Source organism: Schistocerca gregaria, chromosome X (assembly GCF_023897955.1).
Source record: "Schistocerca gregaria isolate iqSchGreg1 chromosome X, iqSchGreg1.2, whole genome shotgun sequence".
NCBI lineage: Eukaryota > Metazoa > Arthropoda > Insecta > Orthoptera > Acrididae > Schistocerca > Schistocerca gregaria.
In genome coordinates, this window is record NC_064931.1 from 680,054,361 (window position 1) to 680,081,181 (window position 26,821).

The 26,821-nt window shown below is 40.7% G+C and overlaps 1 protein-coding gene across 1 annotated transcript in view; it reads right to left on the bottom strand.

Moving 5' to 3' along the window:
• LOC126299043 (delta-1-pyrroline-5-carboxylate dehydrogenase, mitochondrial) overlaps positions 1–26,821 on the bottom strand; it is a 117,776-nt gene that overhangs the window by 55,310 nt on the left and 35,645 nt on the right. Inside the window, exon 7 of the mRNA XM_049990696.1 lies at positions 25,218–25,405. Coding sequence (XP_049846653.1) covers positions 25,218–25,405 — 188 coding nt within the window. The remainder of the gene's footprint in view (positions 1–25,217; positions 25,406–26,821) is intronic.

A 26,821-nucleotide genomic window follows, 5' to 3' on the forward strand; every position in this document is an offset into this window, starting at 1 on the left:
CTTTCATTTTGGAACATTGCATCACCACTGGGAACAAGCATTGTACCATGGATGGACATGACCAGCCAAAATGGTCACATAATCCTAGGCAGTAATGTGACCTTGCAGGGTAACCATGGAACCCATGGAATATCACAGACAGCTGCCCAAATCACCACCGAACCCCCACCATGTTTCACTCTTGGAATGTAAATTAGGCGAGAAGTTGCAAACAGTGTGATACAAGACTCACCCAACCAAATGACACTCATCCGACCAAATGCCCTCATAACAGGCATTTTCATCGCTAATGAGCAGGTTTGGAATTCAAGATTGCCCTGCTTCTGGAGCTCCCTTCATGGTGTTTTGGCACTGACAGGGTTCCTGAGTGTGACATTAAGTTCTGCAGTGACTTTTGCAGCTGTCATCCTCTATTTTGTGTCCCAATCCTCTTTAATGGCTGTCTGTCACAATCACTTAACCCACACTTTTATCCACATTGTAAGTTAGCACGTGATGTTTTTGCGCATTCCCTGCATCCGATATAAATCTTTGATACCCTGTCTCTTGAAACACCAAACAATTTGGCTCCCTTGGTTATGGAAGCACCCACCATATGAGCACCAATAATCTGCCCAAGTTCGAATTCACTTAGCTCCAACATAATGCACTCATAACTATCCAGAATACCGTTTTGACCACAACTGACACTTGCAACACACTGAGGACATTGCACAGGAGCCTTTTGTGGTAAAACACAGCGCTACAACATGCAGCCTTGGCTAGAATCTGTATTTAAATTCAAGCATGTGTTTCTTGCAATGTTTCCATATTTTTGTCCAATCCCTGTATGTGCCCATAAGGCAGTTCATGATGAGGAGAACCCTCCCTGGTATACAGCAAAGTAGTAAGTACTGCCATCCTGCGGGTGGTGAGAGCAACCAAGCGGGCAGTCAAAGCATATTGGACTGTTGGGGAGCGACTGAGCTGTATCCTCCTCGCATTGAGTTTTTGCCACTGGTTGGTGCTGACATCTGATGAGAATTGTCAAAATAATGAATAGTAACCACTACTGATACACAAGTCTGCTCACAAAATAAAAACAGGATGCCTGCACTGATCCAGTTGGATTTGTCCTACTCTATTTAATACATTTTTCCTACAATGAAACATACCGAGGGCATTGCACAGGAGCCAGAAACACACGATTTATTATCGTACCTTTCAAGCTCACTAGCCAGGTAGGTTTCAAAATTGTAGTATAGGCCTAATAGCCTACTGGGGATATAGTAATACATTTTTAAATTTATTAAGATGCAGAGCCCAAACATAAACAACTTTTTTCTTTTTTTCTCCACAGATTGCCACATGTTAATAACAGTATGTTATAACTGTAGAAATATAATGAATTTTTTTTTTATGAAGTTCAGTTCCAAATGCCACTGACCTCAAAATATTTTAGAAAAGAAATTGCAGATATTAAGAAGGAACTAGCAGATTATAACACAGAGTAACAGAAATATGAATGTATACCAGGGACTACAAACCATCAGCTATCAGTGTACCTAATATGTGAAAGAGTCTTCTCTAATAAAGCCATGAAGCTTTCCACAATAAATGAACACCTAAGAAAGGCACACCCTGACAAGGTGACCACAAATTTAACTTTCTTTAAGTCCCTCCAAATAAGTTTGAGGAGCAAACGCCTCTCTCAAACATGTTTCGCAAGGGTTCACAGCAAAATACTGATGGTTTACTTGCAGCATACAGTATTTAATCATTGACGACTAAGTCTGGACAATTACATGCAATAGGTATGGGATTCATCCTACTATGTGTTGGTGAAGTACTGCAAACTGTGTTAAGTAAGTCACCATAGAGGATAATCAAGACTACACTACTGAGCACCAGTTCTGTGCAAAGGCAAACAGATGAAATGGTTAATAACACAGAAAGCATGTTATAATCTACACTTAGAATGGTTGATTTTGAATTACAACTTGAGTCAATTTTACCAGAGTTTGCATCTTTACCTTTAGCTTGTGTGTGCCTTAAAAAGGATGTAAAAGCTTGGTTCATGAGCTATTATTTGCAAGGCTAGTAGACACCAAAGGAGAATCAATACATGGTGTAGTATTGAACAATTCTTCAGAAAGAAGGAAAACCCAATGAAGAAAGCTGTTCTGGGTGGGTTTAGAATTCACTTTGTTATTCATCGCCAACATTTCGTGGCAAGAAACCTAAGTGACTGTTCTTACAAACCACTTTAGACTGTCATTGCTGCAGTGAATAAAATTAAATCCAAAGCTCTCAATGACAGACTTTTTTGGCTGCACTGTGATGAGCATACAAAAGTTAAATGTTTATCAAAAGGCAACTGTGCTAGGATATTTTATGAACTCTTTGATATTGTTGTGGAGTTTTTTGAAAGAAAGAATTCATTGCTTGGTGAAGTATTAAAAGTGATCAGACATGATGTTGCATACTTGTCAGGTCTGTTTGCAAAAGTTAATAAAATTAAGGTCCAACTACAGGGTAACAAAACCAGTCTTCTCAAAGCCACATCTGTGAGCTCAATATTTGTTTCAAACTTGGCTTCGTTCAAGAGAAACCTAGGCTGTCGAGAGTTTTACTGATTTCCAAGCCTCTCAGTGTTACATAAAAAGAATGGAATTCATGCTGCTGATCTGCAAGTTTACTGTGATCATTTGAGTATGTTGCATGAAGATATGCCTGAATGACTTAAGAATCTGCTTTTGATAGAAATTCTTGACTGGGTGATAAATCAAGTTTCAGGTATTGGGAAAATGGGAATTTTGGAGGAATAACTAAGGGAGCTAAAAAAAGAATGAGAGCTCAAACCAAAATTTAAGATTTCTTATCAGAAGTTTTGTCCACAGAAAAAGATCACTGGCCAGTCTCTTGCAGTATGAAGATAATAGTGGATTAAGAAGATTCGTATTTCATTCCAAACATTGTATTTGGTAGAAGATGGTTAAAATGTGGTGGTGCAGCATGTGGTGAAGCAAAGACATTAACTTAAGATTACTCAGTGTTGAGATCTGAGGCTCTTATTAACTGGATTAAACCAGATATCGGAAAATTTTATATAGACATAAATGCTTCAAATAACATGGGGGTTTCATCAAATCCAAATAAAGAGCACAAAATGACAAAAAGATGGTGCTTCATATGCTACAGAAGCAGTAGCTAGCATAACAATTCATTTTTAGCAAAGATGATGTTCTTTTTAACAAATACTCAACATGTCAGCCATCATTCATCAACAATAACTGTAGTCCAGGGGCTATGTTGTGAACAGCACTGTACAGGATATCAGTAGATATGGTGATAAATTGCTGTCAGATACTGTCTTTTAGCATATCCAATGAGATTTGACAATCATGGCAGACTTGCGACTTGAGGTAGCCCCACAACCAATAATCACACAGACTCAAGTCTGGGGATCAGGGAGGCCAAGCACAATGGAAGTGGTGGCTCAGCATGTGATCCCCACCAAATAAAGTGTGCAAGAGATCTTGGATGGAGCAAAATCATGCCTTTTCTGGTAAAGTCACCATGCTGCAACTGCTGGCACATCTGACTCCCTCTTTCAATACAGCTCATTTTATACACGATTCTCATGTGGTGTCACTGATGTGTTGCTATCCAGCCCCATTGGTTGACCAGTTTTTGCACTTGTTTTCAGTTTCAATAAAACCCCATATCATTTCTGTGAATGAGTGAATTTTCAAATGTTATTGGACTTCTCAGTAACCCTGTATCTTGATCAAGTCAATCCATCGCATTAAGGTTTTTGAGTGTTCACTCAGAACATCAATACTATCTTGTCACATTTCAAAAGTCATTGTTTAGTTATAAAATTTAAGATAAATGTCAATTTGTTGTTTTAAAACAACACACCCCTTTCTGCCAATTCAACTGTGTTTATAACAAGTGCAGCAGACACTCTCTCTTTCATTACTCTATTTATTCTTTGCCCACTGCTTTTCCAATTGGTCACCCCAGCACTAAGCAACAGTAAGTATCAAGTCAGTGCTTTGTTTGTTTTACTCATCATAATGATTTCAAGGAGACACTTGATTTTAAGAAGTAATCTTATTGTGTTTATACTCATATTTTATCTGTATAAATCATAAATATGGGCAGAATTATGTGAAGAACATTTAAAATAATTTAGAAAAATGAGAAAAGCTTTGTGGGCCACCTTCCCATATTTAGATTTTAAAGATTAATATAGGATAATTTAGGGGGGCACTAAGGACGAGTGCATTTGGCTAAGTGGGTGGTAGTCTGAATACATTTGTGAACCGCTGGTATATAGTTACTGTAAAGAAATTTCTAAAGTGGCTGAGACTACTGCATAATAGGTGTGAAACAAAGCATAGGGGCTATAGATAGGGAGATCTACATGAAATGTGTTTGGCTCTCATGAGAGCAATGTGTGAAGTATTCAATGACTACCACAGCAATATATTGTCAAAACACGTTTCATACAACCCAAATAAATTCTGGTCATGTGTAAATGTTGTCACCCCCAAAATGTTGGCACCAAAGTTAGTGTCCAGTCACTCATTGATGAGACAAGAACTGAAATTCAGTGTACCAAATCAAAAGCAAAAATACTTAACTCCATTCCCATATGTTCCTTTAAAAGGAAAACCCACAAATATTGCCCTAATTTAATTCTCATAGCATCTCATTCTTGGTTCAAGAATCATGAAAGAAGGTTGTATACATGGAAGAGGCCTGGAGATACTGGAAGGTTTCAGATAGATTATATAATGGCAAGACAGAGATTTAGGAACCAGGTTTTAAATTCTGAGACATTTCCAGGGGCAGACGTGGACTCTGGCCACAATCTATTGGTTATGAACTGTAGATAAAAACAAGAAATTGCAAAAAGGTGGGAATTTAGGGAGATGGGACCTGGATAAACTGACAGAACCAGAAGTTGTGGAGAGTCTCAGGGAGAGCATTAGGGAACGATTGACAAGAATGGGGGAAAAAATACAGTAGATGAAGAATGGGTAGCTTTGAGAGATGAAGTAGTGAAGGCGACAGAGGATCAAGTAGGTAAAAAGACGAGGGCTAGTAGAAATCCTTGGGTAACTGAAGAAATATTGAATTTAATTGATGAAAGGAGAAAATATAAAAGTACAGTAAATGAAGCAGGCGAAAAGGAATACAATCATCTCGAAAATGAGACTGACTGGAAGTGTAAAATGGCTAAGCAGGGATGGCTAGAGGACAAATGTAAGGATGTAGAGGCATATACTACTAGGGGTAAGATAGATACTGCCTACAGGAAAAGTAAAGAGACCTTTGGAGAAAAGAGAACTACTTATATGAATATCAAGAGCTCAGATGGAAACGCACTTCTAATCAAAGAAGGGATAGCAGGAAGGTGGAAGGAGTATATAGAGGGTCTATACAACAGTGATGTACTTGTGGGCAATATTATGAAAATGGAAGAGGATGAAGGTGAAATGGGAGATACGATACTGCGTGAAGAGTTTGACACAGCACTGAAAGACCTTAGTAGAAACAAGGCCCCGGGAGTAGACAACATTCCATTAGGACTACTGGTAGCCTTGGGAGAGCCATCCCTGACAAAAGTCTACCATCTGGTGAGCAAGATGTATAAGACAGACGAAAGACCCTCTGACTTCAGGAAGAATATAATTCCAATCCGAAAAAAGCAGGTGTTGACAGATGTGAAAATTACCGAACTATCAGTTTAATAAGTCATGGCTGCAAAATACTAAAGAGAATTCTTCACAGACGAATGGAAAAACGTAGAAGCCGACCTCGAGGAAGATCAGTTTGGATTCTGTAGAAATGTTGGAACACGTGAGGCAATAACAACCCTATGACTTATCTTAGAAGATAGATTAAGGAAAGACAAACCTATGTTTCTAGCATTTGTAGACTTAGAGAAAGCTTTTGACGGAATACTCTCTTTCAAATCCTGATGGTGTCAGGGGTAAAATACAGGAAGCGAAAGGCTATTTACAATTTGTACAGAAACCAGATGGCAGTTATAAGAGTTGAGGGGCATGAAAGGGAAGCAGCAGTTGGAAAGGGAGTGAGACAGGGTTGTAGCCTATCCCCAATGTCATTCAATCTCTATATTGAGCAAGCAGTAACGGAAACAAAAGAAAACTTTGGAGTAGGAATTAAAATCCATGTGGGAAAAATAAAAACTTTGAGGTTCACCGATAACATTGTAATTCTGTCAGAGACAGCAAAGGACTTGGAAGAGCAGTTGAACAGAATGGACAGTGTCTTGAAAGGAGCAAAATGAGGATAATGGATTTGTAGTCGAATTAAATCGGGTGATGCTGAGGGAATTAGATTAGGAAGTGAGACACTTAAACTAGTAAATGAGTTTTGTTGTTTGGGGAGCAAAACAACTGATGATGGTCGAAGTAGAGTGGATATAAAATGTAGACTGAGAATGGCAAGGAAAGCTTTTCTGAAGAAGATAAATTTGTTAACATTGAGTATACATTTAAATATCAGGAAGCCATTTCTGAAAGCATTTTGTGGCATGTAGCCATGTATGGAAGTGAAACATGGAAGATAAATAGTTTAGACAATAAGAGAAGAATGCTGAAGATTAGATGGGTAGACCACAAACTAATGAGGAGGTACTGAATAGAATTAGGGAGAAGAGAAACTTGTGGCACAACTTGACTAGAAGAAGGGATCGCTTGGTAGGACATGTTCTGAGGCATAAAGGGATCACCAGTTTAGTATTGGAGGGCAGCGTGGAGGGTAAAAACCATAGGTGGAGAACAAGAGATTAATACACTAAGGAGATTCAGAAGGATGTAGGTTGCAGTAGGTACTGGGAGATGAAGAAGCTTACACAGGATAGACTAGCATGGAGAGCTGCATTAAACCAGTCTCTGGACTGAAGACCACAACAACATCACTAGAAAGGCGAGTGAAATAGATATTAGCATCAGTGGCATTGAGAAACAGCTTTAATCATTAAAACTGAAATAAAACTGTAAGACCTGATGCAATCCCAAGCAGTTTTACACTGAATTTGTGTTGAATCAGCCCATCTTTCAACTATTATCCTACCATACATCCCTCTAACAAAAAAACAATACCTAGTAGTTGCAAGAAACCACATGTCACACCCGTCTACAAAAAGGATAGCAAAAGTGACCCACTAAACTACCATCCAAATATCCCTCACATTCGTTTGTTGTAGAATCTTAGAACATATTCTGACCTCAAACATAATGAGGTATTCTGAACAGAACAACCTCCTCCATGCCAACTGGCATGGATTCTGAAAACACTGATCGTGTAAAACACAACTTGCACTTTCCTTACACGACGTCCTGAAAGCCACGCATCAAGGCAGTCAGACAGATGCAGTATTTCTAGACTTCTGAAAGGCATTTGACTGAGTATCCTGTGTTTGCTTAGTATCACACACATGACCATTTGGGATATCAAGAGTAATTTGTGACTGTATTGAGGGTTTTAATTTTTATTTTTTTTAAGGGAGGATGCATGAGATTGTGGTAGAACACTTGCTGTTGATGTTTATTAATGGCCTTGTGGGCGATATTAATAGTAAACTCAGATCTTTTGCCGACACTGCAGTTATCTGTAATGAAGTCTATCTTAAAGAAACTGAATACATATTCAGTCAGATCTTGATAACATTTTAAAGTGGTGCAAAGATTGGGAACCTGCACCGAATGTTCAGAAATGTAAAACTGTGCACTTCAAAAAGAAAAAAAAAGGATAGTATCCTATGACTGTAACAAAAATGAGTCACAGATGGAATCAGTCAACTTGTACAAATACCTGGGTGCAACAATTTGCCAGAATACAAAACTGAATGGTCAATTATATTTAAAACAGGTGGCAGGCTGCATCACAGTGCTATAATACTAGGAAAATGCAATCTGTCTACAAAGGAGACTGCAAACAAAACACTCATGCAGTCCATCCTAGAATACTGCTTAAAAGAACCAGGATGTAAAAATGACATAATAGTGACTTTTTTTACTGTGTTAAATTATACTCCATTTCTTCCCAAACAAGAATATCTATGTTTCTGTGTACTGACTTATACTGTTAGGAAAGAGAGAGTATGACACATCCCCTTTTTGTCAATTCAGCTGTGTTAATCCCGGATGTAGCAGACTCTCTTCCTTTACTCTATCTGTTCTTTGACCACTGCTTTTCATGTTGGTCACCCCAGTGCTAAGAGAGAGAGAGAGAGAGAGAGAGAGAGAGAGAGAGAGAGAGAGAGAGAGAGAGAGAGAGAGAGAGAGAGAGAGTAGATAACAGTTGAACATCAAAGCAGCACTCTGCTTCAGTTTTACTCATCATATTGCTTTGAAGGAGATGCTCGATTTCAAGAAGCAATCTTACTGTTTATACTCATTAGAAACACTGTGTGGGCCACATTCTTTCGCAGAACTGTTAAATATGAGGACCCTTGTCATTCTCCCTACCCAAAGGGCCATGAGACATTTTGTAAGTATCAGAGAGCTAGTGTAACTGATGGTGTATATAGACACAATCACCTCCATCAATCTCAAAAGCAGATGTGCTATAAAACCTAACTATAGGTGTGGTGTCACCACCAGACACCACACTTGCTAGGTGGTAGCCTTTAAATCGGCCGCGGTCCATTAGTATACGTCGGACCCGCGTGTCGCCACTATCAGTGATTGCAGACCGAGCGCCGTCACACGGCAGGTCTAGAGACACTTCCTAGCACTCTCCCCAGTTACAGCCGACTTTGCTAGCAATGGTTCACTGACTTCTATGCTCTCATTCGCCGAGATGAGAGTTAGCATAGCCTTCAGCTACGTTATTTGCTACGACCTAGCAAGGCGCCAGTATCCGTACTATTGATATTGTGAATCATGTACCATAAATAGCGGCGTACGTCATTAATGGATTAAAGTTAAGTATTCCACCAGTTACGTCCGTTTTTCTCAATTCTAATTCCCTTGTCATGTTCCAGACCTCACGCCAGCCTGCGTGAGCTAAAACGCGTGCATATCGGCCTCCTTTAACCATACGGTTGGCTCTCCTGCCAACCACAACATTGGTGACGAGAGTAAAAGTGTTCTTATCTAAATTGCCCTGATTTACTTGTGTAATGGCTTCGCCACAATCTCCAGATATACTGTCCGAATTTTATCGCTTGCAGAATCAGCAGACACAGGCCTTACTGGATGCCCTTGGACAGCTCGTCCAGGGTCAACGTGCGATGCAAAATGATGCGGCAGCAGCCGCTTCACCGCTAACGCAGCCACAACACGCTGTTGCACCAACTTTTCGATCTTTTGATGCTGCACTGGAAAGCTGGACGGAGTGGTCATGCAAATTTGGATTCCATCTCGCCACCTACAGAATTCAAGGTAACGAGCGGCAGCCTTTTCTGCTTTCATCCGTCGGGGTGACCACGTACCGTGTGATAGTCAAATTATTTCCCCGACGCGACGTAGCAACTCTGTCCTACGAAGAAATTTTGTCTGCATTAGATGCATATTTCAAAGAATCTGTCAATGTAGTTGCGAAAAGGTATACCTTCTTTTGTACAAAACGTACGGCAGGTCAGACTCATCGGGAGTGGGTTGCAACCTTGCAAGGCCTTTCTCGGGATTGTGCTTTTGAGTGTCAATGTGGACTCCCTTATTCAGATACTATGGTACATGATGCAATTGCACAGAACGTTTCTGATGTTTCTATAAGGGAACAGATTTTGAAACTAGTAAATCCCTCCCTTCAACAAGTGATGGACATATTGGATCGGCAGGACACACTTGACTTTGCTCAGGATTCATTTGAAACTTCGCCAGCAGTGTGTAAGGTTAACCGGCCCGCCGGGCGAGCTGCACGGAGCAGTGAAGAGTCCTCGCGCCCGGTCGCGCCGCTGCCACCAGGCTCTCAGCCACGTGTACCGCGCCGGCAAGCAAATGAAGTGATCAAATCATGCCCGCGGTGTGCTACTAAACATTCGCGTGAGAATTGCCCATCACGCCAAGCTATTTGCTTTTATTGTAATAAAAAAGGACATATTCAGAGTGTTTGCCAGAAAAAGCTCAGGTTGGAAACTCAAAACCATTCCAGGCCCTTTGCTTCGCGCCAGAATCGGAATCGAACCAAGGATACTCAGGCTCGCGAAACTTCGCCCATGGAAATTCATGAAGTTCATACCACTCCGCCCAGTGCCACTCTCTCTAACAGTGACTGTGTTCGTCCCAAAAATAGTGTGCGTCGACATTGCCGCAACTCCCATCAAGTCGCAAGTGATTATGTACCAGTGTCGGTTCACGTTGAACGAGACAGTCGTTCTTGTCGTCAACAGGACAATAAACTTTTTGTAGACTTGGACATTAACGGCAAAGTGATACCTTTCCAGCTCGATACAGGAGCTGCAGTTTCACTGATCAATCAAGACACTTACAAACTGCTGTGCACACCTCCGTTGCGTGCCGCAAATGTTAAGTTAAGCAACTATTCAGGGCAACATATCTCTGTGTTAGGACAGTGCAGGCTTCTTGCAACATACAAAGGACAAACAAAACTTGTGTCATTTTACGTAATTCGTTCTTCTTCTGCAGTGAACTTGTTTGGTTTCGATTTATTTCAGTTGTTTAACTTGTCTATAGTAAATCAGGTCCTATCAGTGAACCAGACTGTGCCTTCAGACAGTGTTTCTCATCTCTGTGAAGAATTTGCAGACATTTTTGCACCGGGCCTCAGTTGCACTCAGAACTATAAAGCCGATTTGGAACTGAAAGTCAACGTGCAACCGAAATTTTTCAGAGCGCGCAATGTTCCCCATGCATTGCATGATGAGGTCACAAAAACATTACACAATTTGGAATCGCAAGGTGTAATTGAACGTGTGCAGGCTTCTCTCTGGGCATCACCCTTAGTAATTTTGCCAAAACCTTCCGGAAAATTGAGACTTTGTGTAGACTTCAAGGCAACAGTGAATCCACAACTAGTGATTGCAACTTTTCCTTTACCCCGCCCGGAAGATCTTTTTGACAAACTGTGCCTGGGTAAATATTTTTCGAAGTTGGACCTAGCAGATGCGTACTTGCAAATACCGGTGGACAAAGAATCCCAGCGCGTTTTGGTGGTTAACACGCATCTTGGTTTGTATAGATTCAAACGACTGCCATTCGGGTGTGCATCCACCCCTGCATTGTTTCAGCAATATCTACAAACTGTTTGTGCATCGGTCCCTACTGCAGCTAATTATCTGGACGATATTGTCATCTCCGGAAAGACGGATGAAGAACATTTGGCCAATCTCAGAACATTATTTCAGGTCTTGCGACAAAATGGTGTTCGCTTGCGGAAGGACAAATGTGTGTTTTTTTGCTCGGGACTTGCCATACTTGGGACATGTACTCAATGCCCAAGGCATACATCCCAGTCCCACGCGCCTTCGTGCCATACAAGACTTGCCTTCGCCGCAGAATTTGAAGCAGCTACACAGTGTGCTGGGAAAAATAAATTACTATAACAAATATGTTCCGCATGCCTCTTTCATTTCAGCTCCGCTTCATCGCTTACGCCGTAAAGGTGTTCCGTTCGTCTGGACGACGGAATGCGAATGTGCCTTTCGCCAGATGAAATCGGCGTTGCTTTCCAATACTTGCCTTACGCCATTCGATCCCCAGAAGCCCCTCTTATTGATGGTGGAAGCATCGGATTTCGGGATCGGTGCTGTACTTGCGCACAAAGATGGATCGCACGATCGGCCTATTGCCTTTGCGTCCACATTGCTCTCGTCTGTGCAAAGAACTTATTCACAGATCGAGAAACAAGCGTTGGCTCTCGTATTTGGTGTTACAAAGTTTCATGATTTCTTGTATGGTCATCACTTTACCATAATCACAGACCACAAATCTTTGACATCGCTTTTTCATCCGACCAAGCCTGTACCTCCACGTACAGTTCAGAAATTCATTCGCTGGTCTATTTTCGTCTTGCAGTACCGCAACGATATCTTGTATCGGTCCACTGCTAAGCTCAGAAACGCCGATGCGTTGTCCTGCTTGCCTGTTGCTGAGGATAGGGCATTCGATTCCTCCGAACTTGCTTGCATGTTCATTGATAAGGAAACCGATGACGTGGTCGATTCGTTTCCGATTGATTTTCGTCGTGTAGCTACAGACACAGCTGCCGACCCTGTCCTTGCGCCCATTCTGCGTTTTGTTGCTACGCAATGGCCCTTGTCTCAGTCACGGATCAGGGACCCGTTGGTTCACCGATTTTTTGCTCACAAGGAGAGACTTTTTGTACGACGTGGTGTTTTGCTGTTGCGTTCTGATAATGATCAGTCCAGGGTCGTGGTCCCATGTTCATTACAGTCCTCTGTCTTACAGCTTCTCCACCAAGGACATTGGGGTTTAGTGAGAACAAAACAACTAGCTCGTCAGCACTGTACTTGGTTCGGAATCGATGCCGCGATTATGAATATGTGCTCTTCTTGCATGGTGTATCCCAAACAACAATCAGCACCACCGCGGAAATTTTTGCATGGCCAAAAGCCACTTCCCCTTGGCAGTGCTTACACATCGATTTTGCTGGTCCATTCTGGAATGCTCGATGGTTGGTTGTGGTAGATTCATTCAGTAATTTTCCTTTTGTTGTCCGGATGTCTTCCACAATGTCATCTGCCACCATCCAAGCATTATCCGCTATCTTTTGCATTGAAGGTCTTCCACAGACTATTGTTTCCGACAATGGCCCACAATTCACGTCCGCAGAATTTCAGTCATTCTGCGAGGCCAGTGGTATTCAACATCTGACGTCCGTGCCGTTTTCGCCGCAGTCAAACGGTGCCGCTGAGCAATTGGTCAGGACTTACAAGTCACAGATGTTGAAGTTGAAAGAGTCGCATTCTCGGGAGGACGCGTTATTGCTCTGTTTGTCCTCTTATTGCTCTCAGCCCTGAGATCGTCGCTCGCCAGCTGAGTTGCTCCATGGTCGCCCTCATTGAACCTTGATGTCTTTGCTCCATCCGCCGCATCAGGTTCCTGTGCAGTGGCAGACACCTGCTTTTGCTCCAGGCGACATTGTCTACTATCGCCACTATCGAGGTTCACGGTGTTAGCTCGAAGGGCGCATTCTTCGCTGCCTCAGACGCGCTCTGTATCTGGTTTTGGGGGCCTCTGGTGAGGTGCGTCGGAATCTCAATCAGCTGCGCCTCTGTCGTTGCACGGGATCTGCCGCTCGCCGTCTGCTTTCAGCGTCGGTGCCGTCCGGTCAGCGCCCCGGGGACCCATCTACTGGCTCGCTCAGCCCCAGGTGTTACCGACGCTGCCTTCCATTTTGCCCCATGGCGATGCACCGCTGCCACTGCTACCGCCGCCGCCACCTGTTCTCCCGCTGGCGATGCCCGCAGTAGACGCACCGCTGCAGCCGTCAGGCGCCTCCCTGAGTCACGCGCCACCGATCGCTTCCCGGGACCAGTTGTCCTCCGACATGGAACTCTTGTCCGATCCGGACCATATGTTGTCTTCGCCCGTCGGGTGCCCCGGCTCGATGGAGGTCGACCCTTCGGCCCCTCCTGTCTCTCTACGGGCGCATACACGGCATGTTGGCGTGCACCCTGTAGCAGGTTTTCAGGCGTTCCCTAGCTCCCTGCGGTCCGAATGGCAGGGTGCGGGTGGCACAGCCTCGCCTGTTGTTAGGCTCCCCACCTCGTCGCATACGTCAACATGCAGTCCTCCCCACGGCGGGCGGATGCCACAACCGTACACCGATTTGCGGGGGAGGAATACGGTGTCACCGCCAGACACCACACTTGCTAGGTGGTAGCCTTTAAATCGGCCGCAGTCCATTAGTGGCGACACGCGGGTCTGACGTATACTATCAGTGATTGCAGACTGAGCGCCGCCACACAGCAGGTCTAGAGAGACTTCCTAGCACTCGCCCCAGTTACAGCCGACTTTGCTAGCGATGATTCACTGACTTCTACGCTCTCGTTGGCCGAGACGATAGTTAGCATAGCCTTCAGCTACGTTATTTGCTAAGACCTAGCAAAGAGCCAGTATCCATACTATTGATATTGTGAATCATGTACCATAAATAGTGATGTTCGTCGTTAATGGATTAAAGTTAAGTATTCCATCAGCTACGTCCGTTTTTCTCAATTCTAATTCCCTTGTCATGTTCCAGACCTCACGCCAGCCTGCGTCAGCTGAGACGCGTGCATTTCGGCCTCCTTTAGAAAAAGAGGCTCTCCTGCCAACCATAACAATAGGGACTTTGCTAGCAAAAACTTGCTTGCTTGCTAAATGCAAATGTGAGAACTCCAATCCCCAACAGAAGTCTCAATAACAGTATGTATGGGCCTCAAACACCTAAAGACTGGTGTTATGGATGCAGTGTTGTGTTTCAATGATGGGTCATGTCAGCAGGCTGAAAATTTTCACTTATATGGAGACAGAACATTTGGTGAACACAAAGGAAGTGTTACTGTCAATTGATCAGCTGAGGGTGCAGGAGGCTGCGAAAAGTACCCTACAGATGACAAAAGGGTAAAATTCAAAAGAGGGCCTCTGAATATAAGTTGGAGGATACAGAAACCCACAACAATGACAGCTACGGATCTGGCGAGTTTTAACACTGAATGTAAGTTGAACACATTGTATCAATGACATTAAATGTATTTTCTCGTAAGTGTTATATTTTCAGTTATATTTTCTCCAAAACTACCATATTTACCTGAGTATATGATGACTCTGATTTTAAGACAACCTTCTCTTTTTCAAGAGACTTCTTGAGGAATTTTTTAAACGTATTCTGACTAATCAAAATTGCAAACTGTTTTATTGACATTATGTATCCACCAAAACAGTTAATATTATATCTATTCTAAATTTATACCTTTTATTGGTTGTCTACGTTTTGACAAGACAAGGAGAAATAAAATAAACAAAATGAAATGATTTACATTAATTTGCAGGGTACCTCGAGTACCTCTATCGGTTCTCCCTTCTATTCCAGTCTCGTATTGTTCGTGGAAAGAAGGATTGTCGGTATGCTTCTTTGTGGGCTCTAATCTCTCTGATTTTATCCTCATGGTCTCTTCGCGAGATATACGTAGGAGGGAACAATATACTGCTTGACTCTTCGTTGAAGGTATGTTCTCGAAATTTTAACAAAAGCCTGTACCAAGTTACTGAGTGTCTCTCCTACAGTCTTCCACTGGAGTTTTAGGATTGCATTAGGATTGCATTTCCTTAAGATTCTTCCAATAAATCTCAGTCTGGCATCTGCTTTACCGAAGATTAATTTTATATGGTCATTCCATTTTAAATCACTCCTAATGCCTACTTCCAGATAATTTATGGAATTTACTGCTTCCAGTTGCTTACCTGCTATATTGTAGCTAAATGGTAAAGGATCCTTCTTTCTATGTATTCGCATCACATTACACTTGCCTACATTGAGATTCAATTGCCATTCCCTGCACCATGCGTCAATTCGCTGCAGATCCTCCTGCATTTCAGTACAATTTTCCATTGTTACAACCTCTCGATACACCACAGCATCATCTGCAAAAAGCCTCAGTGAACTTCCGATGTCATCCACAAGGTCATTTATGTATATTGTGAATAGGAACGGTCCTACAACACTCCCCTGTGGCACACCTGAAATCACTTACTTTGGAAGACTTCTCTCTATTGAGAATGACATGCTGGGTTCTGTTATCTAGGAACTCTTCAATCCAATCACACAATTGGACTGATAGTCCATATGCTCTTACTTTGTTCATTAAATGACTGGGGGGAACTGTATCGAACGCCTTGCGGAAGTCAAGAAACACGGCACCTACCTGTGAACCCATGTCTATGGCCCTCTGAGTCTCGTGGACGAATAGCGCAAGCTGGGTTTCACACAACCATCTTTTTCGAAACCCATGCTGATTCCTACAGAGTAGATTTCTAGTCTCCGGAAAAGTCATTGTACTCCAACATAATACGTATTCCAAAATTCTCCAACTGATCGACATTAGAGATATAGATCTATAGTTCTGCACATCTGTTCGACGTCCCTTCTTGAAAACGGGGATGACCTGTGCCCTTTTCCAATCCTTTGGAACGCTATGCTCTTCTAGAGACCTACAGTACACCGCTGCAAGAAGGGGGGGGGGGGGGGGGCAAGTTCCTTTGCATACTCTGTGTAAAAGCGAACTGGCATCCCATAAGGTCCAGGGGCCTTTCCTCTTTTGAGTGATTTTAATTGTTTCTCTATCCCTCTGTCGTCTATTTCGATATCTACCATTTTGTCATCTGTACGACAATCTAGAGAAGGAACTACAGTACAGTCTTCCTCTGTGAAACAGCTTTCGAAAAAGACATTTAGTATTTCGGCCTTTAGTCTGTCATCCTCTGTTTCAGTACCATTTTGCTCAGAGTGTCTGGACATTTTGTTTTGATCCACCAACCACTTTGACATAAGACCAAAATTTCTTAGGATTTTCTGCCAAGTCAGTACATAGAACGTTACTTTCAAATTCATTGAACACCTCTCGCATAGCCCCCCTCACACTACATTTCACTTCGCGTAATTTTTGTTTGTCTGCAAGGCTTTGGCTATGTTCATGTTTGCTGTGAAGTTCCCTTTGCTTCCACAGCAGCTTTCTAACTTGGTCGTTGTACCACGGTGGCTCTTTTCCATCGCTTGCAGTCTTGCTTGGCACATACTCATCTAACGCATATTGTACGATGGTTTTGAACTTTGTCCACTGATCTTCAACACTATCTATACTTGATACAAAACTTTTGTGTTGAGCCGTCAGGTACTCTGTAATCTGCTTTTTGTCACTTTTGCTAAACAGAAAAATCTTCCTACCTTTTTCTAATATTTCTATTTACGGCTTAAATCGTCACTGCAGTAACAGCTTTATGATCGCTGATTCCCTGTACTGCGTTAACTGTTTCAAATAGTTCGGGTCTGTTTGTTACAAGAAGGTCTAATATGTTATCGCCACGAGTCGGTTCTCTGTTTAACTGCTCAAGGTAGTTTTCAGATAAAGCACTTATAAAAAACTTCACTGGATTCTTTGTCCCTGCCACCCATTATGAACGTTTGAGTCTCCCAGTCTATATCCAGCAAATTAAAATCTCCACCCAGAACTATAACATGGTGGGGAAATCTACTCGAAATATTTCCCGAAGTATCCTTCAGGTGCTCAGCCACAACAGCTGCTGAGCCAGGGGGCCTATACAGACATCCAATTACCATGTCTGAGCCTGCTTTAACCGTGACCTTCACCCAAATTATTTCACATTTCGGATCTCCGTCAATTTCCTTCGATACTATTGCACTTCGTATCGCTATAAACACGTCTCCCCCTTCACTGTCCAGCCTGTCTCTGCGGTATACATTCCAATCTGAGTTTAGGATTTCATTACTGTTTACGTCTGGTTTCAGCCAACTTTCTGTCCCTAGTACTATATGGGCACTGTGACCGTTTATTAATTGCCCACTCCTACCTCGCCGCGTCTCAGGAGGCGTCTTGTCGGGCCTAGGGAGGGAATTCTCTAACCTAAAAAACCCACATGTGCACTCCACACGTACTCCGCTACCCTTGTAGCCGCTTCCGGCGTGTAGTGTTTAATCTGTGAATATAAGATGACCCTGTATTTTTTTAATAATGAATACAGGAAAAAAAACCTTGTCTTACAATTGGGTAAATACCGTAATACATCTATGTCAATGAAACTTTGTACAGAAATTTATTAAATCTTTCATTTAAATGTTCTCAAATTATTGCAATCAAATAAAATGTGTGACCCACATTTATATATTAAAAAATAATAATTTCAATTTTTACTATGATAACAAAGCTACTGTCATATAAGTAATGCACTTTGAAGAAGATATGATAACTTATGCAGGTTGCAAATGTTGCTTGATTTGAGAAAACCGTTTTTGAGAAATGTGTATCAACATTAGTTTGGTCAACCATAGGAAATACTCTCATGACAGGATTCCCTTAATTGTGTGAGACCCATACCACATAGGACTGCCAAATAATATTGAATGGATACAAAAAAAGGACACCATGAATGGTCACTGGTTTGTTCGACCCATGAGAGAGTGTTACAAAGATGCTGAAAGAACTGAACTGGTAGATGCTCGAAGATAAGCAAAAACTATCCTGTGTGATCCTATTTAGAAAGTTCCAGAACCAACTTTAAGTGATGAATCTAGGAATATTTTACAATCCCCCATGGATTGTTCCCATAGGACTTGAGGAAATAAGATTAGACTTATTACAGCACACAAAGAGGCATTTAAGTAACCATTCTTCCTGCATTTCATACATGAATGGAATGGGAGAAGTCCTAATAACTTGTACAATGAGACGTACTCTCTGACATGCATTTCACAATGGTCTGCAGAGTACAGGTGTACAAATCACAACTGTTTGCTAACACATACATACTTAAAAAACATGTACCTACCAAATTCCATTACATCATTCCAACAAAAATGTTTTTAATGAGAAGTGTGATGACAAAAAATACAATTAAAATAATAATAATAATCTAAGAGAAGGTTCTAACATAGAAGTGGACAGACTTGCATCGAAATATGCCCTGTTTTTTTTTTTTTGTTTGTTTTTTGTTTTTTTCCCCATTGGTAGTTAACATCAGTTGAAAACCACATTCTAAATTTCAGCTGCCAATATGAACATGAAGCAACTGCAAAACAATTATTAAATGTGACATTTTTTGCATAGTTTTCACACTTGCAGCTGCCTGATGTACTGCCCTGAATTCTCATGCTGTGCAATGCAGTGTTCTCTTGTCAGTGCTTCTACTGGCTTGTGAGGCTACAGCCGAATTGCCAATTGAAAGTGATCTTAATATACTTAATATCCATGAAGAGACATAGGCTAAAGAAATACAGTAAGTATTAACAATTGTACCATATATAAGACTAACAAAGATTATTTGGGATAAATGAATCTTTTGTACTTTGACACGTTCCACATCATTACGAAAGAATCGTGTTCATGATCCATGGAACAAGTAATATAACTAACTAACTAACTCATGTTTTTTCCACAAAGTTCCTTCTAAACTGGTTTGGAGAATGAAAAAATACATAGATGGTTGCTAGCGTGTCCACATTAATTTTATTCTGTGTAACTATTGTAAAAATGTGAAATATTGATGCAATGTCCCAAATTTATATTTTTTGTGCACAATGAGCATACAATTAAGGATAAAATTTGACAGTCCTGAGAATCACAGTCAGTCATTTTTAGACAAAGCTGGGCCACGATCAGGAATGAAGTCAACCTAATACTGGTGTAATTTAAGGAGTGCCACACATGCTTAATCACATTTTGAAACCAAGGAGAGGCAAACTGATACTGTATTAGCAACTGCAATTTGATAATATTGTCACAGTTGAAGACAAACATATTGCACCGATAACAATGAACCATCCACACTGATTACAGACATTTCTCTCTCTCTCTCTCTCTCTCTCTCTCTCTCTCTCTCTCTCTCTCTCTCTCTCTGTGTGTGTGTGTGTGTGTGTGTGTGTGTGTGTGTGTGTGTGTGTGTGTGTCCTTTCAGCTTTGATGAAAGTCATGTTGTACAAGATGGTATAGTTGGAACTAAACGACTTTTTCTGACTTCAAGTCCGATTGACTCTTATCTCATTTTGTAACTTAATTTTTCCATCTATACAATTCATGTTCTGAACAGTCACGGCAAAATTCCTTTCGAGCAATACTCTTACATATTCATTTATTACTGCTTTCACTCACTCAGCACACCACTGCTTTCTCTTTGCATGATAAGGTAATTTTAGTTCTTGGTGTTTCTTTAAAAAATAACAGATAATTAAATGTGCACTATCACTTCACTTGATCGGTGAAAGACGGAAGTACAAAAAATGCTCAGGGAAATTCAAAAATACAGAAATAAAAGTAAATTGGGAATGAAATAAATACAAATTGCAGGGAAGGTAAAGTGAAATGGCTGCATGAAAACGTGAAAAAAATCAAAAATGAAATGACTGTTGGGAGGACTGAGTTAGCATATAGAAAAGTCAAAACCACCTTTACTGTAACTAAAAGCAATGGCAGTAACATTAAGAGTGCAATGGGAATACCATTGTTAAATTCAGAGGAGAGAATGAATAGGTGGAAAGAATACATTGAAGATGGGTGAGGACTTGTCTGATGAAATGGCAGAAGAAGAAACAGAGGTCAATATAGAAGAGAGATGAGGTCCAGTACTAGAATCAGAACTTAAAAGAGCTCCTGAAGACAAAATTAGGAAATGCAAAATGGATAGATAACATTCAATCAGAATTTCTAAAATCACTGCAGGAAGTGGCAACAAAACAACTATTCACACTGGTGTGTAGAATGTACGAGTCCAGTATACCACCTGACTATTAGAAAAACATCATCTACACAATTCCTACGATTGCAACAGCCGACAAGTGCGAGAATTATTGCACAGTCAGCTCGACACCTCATGTAGCCAAGTTGCTGACAAGAGTAATATACAGAAGAATGGAAAAGAGAATTAAGACATCTTCATAGCATTTGTGAACCTGGAAAAAGCATTTGACAATGTAAAATGGTGCAAGATGTTTGAAATTCTGAGAAATATAAAAGGGGTAAGCTATAGGGAAAGACGGGTAATATTCAATATGTACAAGAACCAAGAGTAGAAGGCCCAGCACAAACTGCTTGGGTTAAAATGGGTCTAAGACAGGGATGTACTCTTTCGCCCCTACTGTTCTATCTATACATTGAAGAAGCAATGACTGAAATAAAAGAAAGGTTCAAGAGTGGAATTAAAATTCAAGGTGAAAAGATATCAATGACAAGATTTGCTGAAGACATTTCTATCCTCAGTGAAACTGAAGAAGAATTACAGGATCTGCTGAATGGAATGCACAGTCAATCACTACAAAATATGGATCGAGGCCAAACTGAAGAAAGACAAAGGTAATGAGAAGTAGCAGAAATGAGAACAATGAGAAATTAAAACACATCAGGATGTGGCCACACTTCCTCGATCATGAGCTTCTGTAGTTAGGTTTTTGAATTATTTGACAGTTCCTGCATGTTCGTCAGGGTCTAGAGTAGATTTCCGTAGTGCACGTCGATAGTCATTTGTTTGTTGGTTTTGTAAACTACTGACCGCTTGTGTGCCCGACCGAGACTTGAACTCGGGACCTTTGCCTTTCTACCATCTGAGCTACCGAAGCACGACTCGCGCCCGGTACTCACAGCTTTACTTCTGCCAGTATCTCGTCTCCTACCTTCCAAACTTTACAGAAGGTTCGCAGAAGAGCTTCTGTAAAGTTTGGAAGGTAGGAGAACGAGATACTGGCAGAAGTAAAGCTGTGAGTACTGGACGTGAGTCGTGCTTTGGTAGCTCAGATGGTAGAGCACTTGCCCGCGAAAGGCAAAGGCCCCGAGTTCGAGTCTCGGTCGGGCACACAGTTTTAATCTGCCAGGAAGTTTCATATCTACTGACCGCTTGTTGGTGTTAGTCACGCAGTCAGGAAGTAGTAGCTGACCGAGACAGACACAGCAACAGAGAAGTAACCGCTTTTGTGACATTTACGAGCTCCTAACCAGGAGCGAAGGGTCCTCCCGGATACCATGAAGAGCACAGTGCAGCCAACTGCAGATGGTTGTTCAAGTCGGTACCAATGATGTGTGTCACTTTGGATTAGAAGAGATTCTCTCTGGTTTCGAGCGACTAACAGAAGTGGTAAGGCCTGCCAGTCTTGCTTGCAAGATGAAGGCAGAGCTAACCATTCGCAAGATAGTCAACAGGACCGATAGCGGAATCAGAGGCTCAGACGGTTCTGCGACTGTGTAGGCTACAGATTCCTTGACTTGCGCCAAGGGGTGGTTGGGTTTCGGGTTCTGCTGAATAGGTCAGGTGTTCACTATATGCAGGAGGTGGCTACATGGGTAGCGGGGGCTGTTTGGCATGGATTGGGTGGTTTCTTAAGTTAGAGGGTCTCAGGAAAACACAAAGGTGCAGGCTTAACACAGGAAGAACGTAGATACAGGAACCATTGATATAACAGTTGTAAATTGTCGTAGCTGTGTTGGTAAAGTACCAGAGCTCGAAGCGCTAATAGAAAGCACTGATGCTCAAATCATTACAGGCACTGAAAACTGGCTAAAGCTCAGCCAAAATTTTTGCGAAAAACCTAATGGTGTTCCAAAAGTATAGGCACGGTTGGTGGTGGCATATTTGTTACTGTTAGAAGTAGTTTAACTTGTCGCGAAATTGAAGTAGATACTTCCTGTGAGTTAGTACGGGCAGAGGTCATTGTTGGCAATCAGAATAAAATAATAATACGATCCTTTTACTGACCTCCCAATTCAGATGATACAGTTGCTGAAAGGTTCAATGAAAACTTGAGTTTGATTTCAAACATATACCCGATTCATACGATAATAGTAGGTGGTGACTTTAATTTACCCTGAATATGTTGGTGAAAATATATGTTTAATTCCATATGTACACATAAAATATCATCCAAAACTGTGCTAAACGCATTCTCTGAAAATTATTTCGAGCAGTTAGTTCATGAGCCCATGTGAATAGTAAACAGTTGTGAACACACACTTGACCTCTTAGCAACAAATAATCCTGAGTTAATAATGAGCATCAAAACCGATACAGGAATTAGTGAACACAGGGTTTTTGTAGCGAGATTGAATATTGTAATCCCCAAATCCTCCAAAAATAAGTGAAAAATATACCTATTCAAAAAAGTAGATATAAATTAAATTGATGCCTTCCTGACAGACAAAATCCACTCATTCCAAATTAATAATATAAGTGTAGACCAGATGTGGCTTGAATTCAAAGAAATAGTATCAGCAGCAATTGAGAGATTTATACCAAATAGATTAACAAACAATGGATCTGTGCTTCGTTGGTACACAAAACGGGTTAGAACACTGTTGCAGAAACAATGAAACAAACATGTCAAATTTAAACAGACGCAAAATTCCCACAACTGGTGATCTATTACAAAAGCTCCAAATTTAGTGGGGACTTCAATGTGAGATGCTTATAACAGTTTCCACAATGGAGATACTATGGAAGACAGTGCCTTCTGAAATGTCTTCACAAAAGAAGACTAAGTAAATATTCAAGAATTCGAATCGAGAAGAGCTGCCAACATGAGTACTGTAGAAGTAAATATCCTCAGAGTAGTGAAGCAACTTAAATCACATAATAAAAGCAAGTCTTCTGGTCCAGGCTGTATACCAATTAGGTTCCTTTTGGAGTATGCTTAACAATCATATACAACTGTTCACTCGAGGAAAGATCCATACCCAAAGACTAGAAAGTTGCACAGGTCACACCAATATTCAAGAAAGGTAGTAGGAGTAATCCACTAAATTACAGGCCCATGTCGTTAACGTCGATATGCAACAGGATTTTGGGACATATATTGTGTTCAAACATTATCAATTACCTCGAAGAAAACTGTCTATTGACTCACATTTAAACATAGGTTTAGAAAACATTGTTCCTGTGAAACACAACTAGCTCTTTATTCACATGAAGTCTTGAGTGCTATTGACAAGGGATTTCAGATTGATTCCATATTTCTGGTTTGCCGGAAGTCTTTTGACACTGTACCACTCAAGCGGTTTGCAGTGAAATTGCGTGCTTATGGAATACCATCACAGTTATGTGACTGGATTTGTGATTTCGTGTCAGAGAGGTCACAGTTTGTGGTAATTGACAGAAAGTCATCAAGTAAAACAGAAGTGATTTCTGGTATTCCCCCAAGGTAGTATTATAGGCCCCTTGCTGCTCCTTATCCATATAAATGATTTGGGAGACAATCTGAGCAGCCATTTAGGTTATTTGCAAACGATGCTGTCGTTTATCAACTAATAAAGTCATCAGAAGATCAAAACAAATTGCAGAACGATTTAGAAAAGATATCTGAATGTTGCGGAAATGGGCAGCTGACCCTAAATAATGAAAAGTGTGAGGTCATGCACATGAGTGCTAAAAGGAATCCGTTACACTTCGGTTACACGATAAATCAGTAAAATATAAAGGCTGTAAATTCAACTAAATACCTAGGAATTACAATTACAAACAACTTAAATTGGAAGGAACACATAGAAAATGTTGTGGGGAAGGCTAACCAAAGACTGCATTTTATTCGCAGGACACTTACAAAATGTAACAGATCTACTAAGGAGACTGCCTACACTACGCTTATCTGTCCTCTTTTAGAATACTGCTGCACAGTGTGGGATTATTACTAGATAGGACTGATGGAGCACATCGGAAAAGTTCAAAGAAGGACAGCATGTTTTGCACTATCGCAAAATATGGGAGAGAGTGTCACAGAAATGGTACAGGATTTCGTCTGGACATCATTAAAAGAAAGGAGTTTCTCTTTGCGCCGGAATCTTCTCATGAAATTCCAATCACCAACTTTCTCCTCCGAATGACAAAAATATTTTGCTGACACCGGCCTACATAGGGAGAAATGATCACCATGATATAATAAGGGAAATCAGAGCTCGTATGGAAAGATATAGGTGCTCGTTCTTTCCGCATGCTATGCAAGATTGGAATAATAGAGAATTGTGAAGGTGGTTCGATGAACCCTCTGACAGGCATTTAAATGTGATTTGCAGAGTATCGATGTAGATGGGCACAACATTCGCTGTTAACAACAGCTAATGAAATCAAGGGGTGTCAAACCCTTAGTTCCCACTGAAAGCAAGGAAAAGATCAGTTTTTGTGAATTCCAGTTCATGTTGGCAGCTGAAATTTAGCACGTGAATTTTAACTAAGGTTAATCAGGAATGGAAAAAGGGACAGGGCAAGTTTCAACATGACAAGTCTGAGCATTTCCTTGTAACATTTTCAACAACTCTGATAAGCTGACCTTTAAGAATATTAATTAATTTAGTAAATCATTCACTCTGGCAACAAATAAGTGCACAAAGCAATAAAAAAAAATTCAAAAACTTTACTACTTAATCTTTCTATAATAACAGGAATTAATACTAAATACAAAAAAAAGAGGTGCTCCCACAATTTCCTTACATACGTAACAGTTTAATTTTATATTCAAATGTTTTAAAACAAGCAACTGTGAAGATGAATTGAATTTAGAAATGAAGAGTTAATACTCACCGTGCAGAACCAGTGAAGTTTATGGCAGCTAAATTTGGATGAGAAGTTATTGCATCACCAAATGTTGGTCCAACAGCTGGTACAAAGTTAACTACACCTGGAGGTAAGCCTGCTTCTTGCATGATTTTGAATATTAAATAATTGGAAAGTGCTGCTGTATCAGATGGTTTCCATAGCACAACACAACCCTATCAAGAAAAGTATCAAAATCAGTATCAAAGAAATAGTCCCATAAAAACAATATCTTCATTTAGATGCAATGAGAGGAATAAAAAAAAGAAAATTGTGCAAGAGACTCTAAATTCGTACACAGAAATATGATTACATCTTCAACTGCACCATTCAAATAAAAATCTGGTGAAATAATTAAAGTGTGGTATTTTAGTACAGACAAAGCATTTCCAAGTCATCACTACAATCTCCAAGTGAAACAGCATCCAAGGAATTACTGTTTGTCACAGGCAATGCTATTTTTAATGACAATAGTTTGTGTATTATCAATAAGTGACAGAAGAAAGGAGACATACTGTCATACATACCAATAAATATGCACTTTTAGACATTAGTTAGGATGGAGACTATACCCAACACATTTTTGTTTTACTCTCACAACTCAAAACAACCCACTGCATTTTTTGTTCAGCAAATAATTGGGTATATGGAGATGGGGAGGGAGGGAGGGAGGGAGGGAGGGAGGGAGGGAGAGAGAGAGAGAGAGAGAGAGAGAGAGATGTATCCACCACCAGTCCACCAGAGCTGCTGAAAAAGCTCATTCATATTTAGCAAATCAAATTTTATTGCCATAAGAAACAGGATACAAATATGCTCTAATAGAATGTTGCACACTTAAACTCTTACAAAACTAGATATGTCAAATGTTCCTTATTTTGGACTCTATTTGGTTTTAGCTTCAAAACATACGGTCACTTTCTTGACACATACCTTGTACATGATTTAAGTCCTTCACATCCCCCCGCCCCCTTTCGGAAAAAAAAAAAGAAAAAAAAAAACCAGAATAACAATCTGTTAGAAGCTACCCACTGACTGAATTATATTTCCCCAGAAAGTGCAAGAAAACTACTACCATGGAGTTTTCATAGCATTTTTGAAGAGGACATGAAGTTGGTCTCTCATGAGCTTTCCTGCAACCTTCTAGCACAAACTTTATTTTCAGTTAATAATGCAATGTTTCTCTGCTCTTTTCTTCCACAGCACTTTCGGTTTAGGTGAATAACTCCAGTTTTCTCCTAAAACTATGTGCACAGAATGGTTTTAACATGCCTTTAGCTTCAAGCGATGGTGTAATATAAAGGTGGAAATTCTTTCTTATGTCTTGTTACACACTTTTTATAGAGTCAAATGTATTTCCTTGTGCTATCGCAACTGTTTCATTAATTTTATACATAAAATATTTTACTTAGTGATTATTTCAACAAGAGTACTACTTATTGGTAATTCAACTCTTCTACTGTTTCACAGTGACATACAGAAATACTTATCATGGAAAATACATTATGTTCAACTCTGGGAATTTATTCTTTGGTACACTTTTAATAGTGATTAATTCTTCTAACAGTACCACAACATGTATCAACATGAATAAA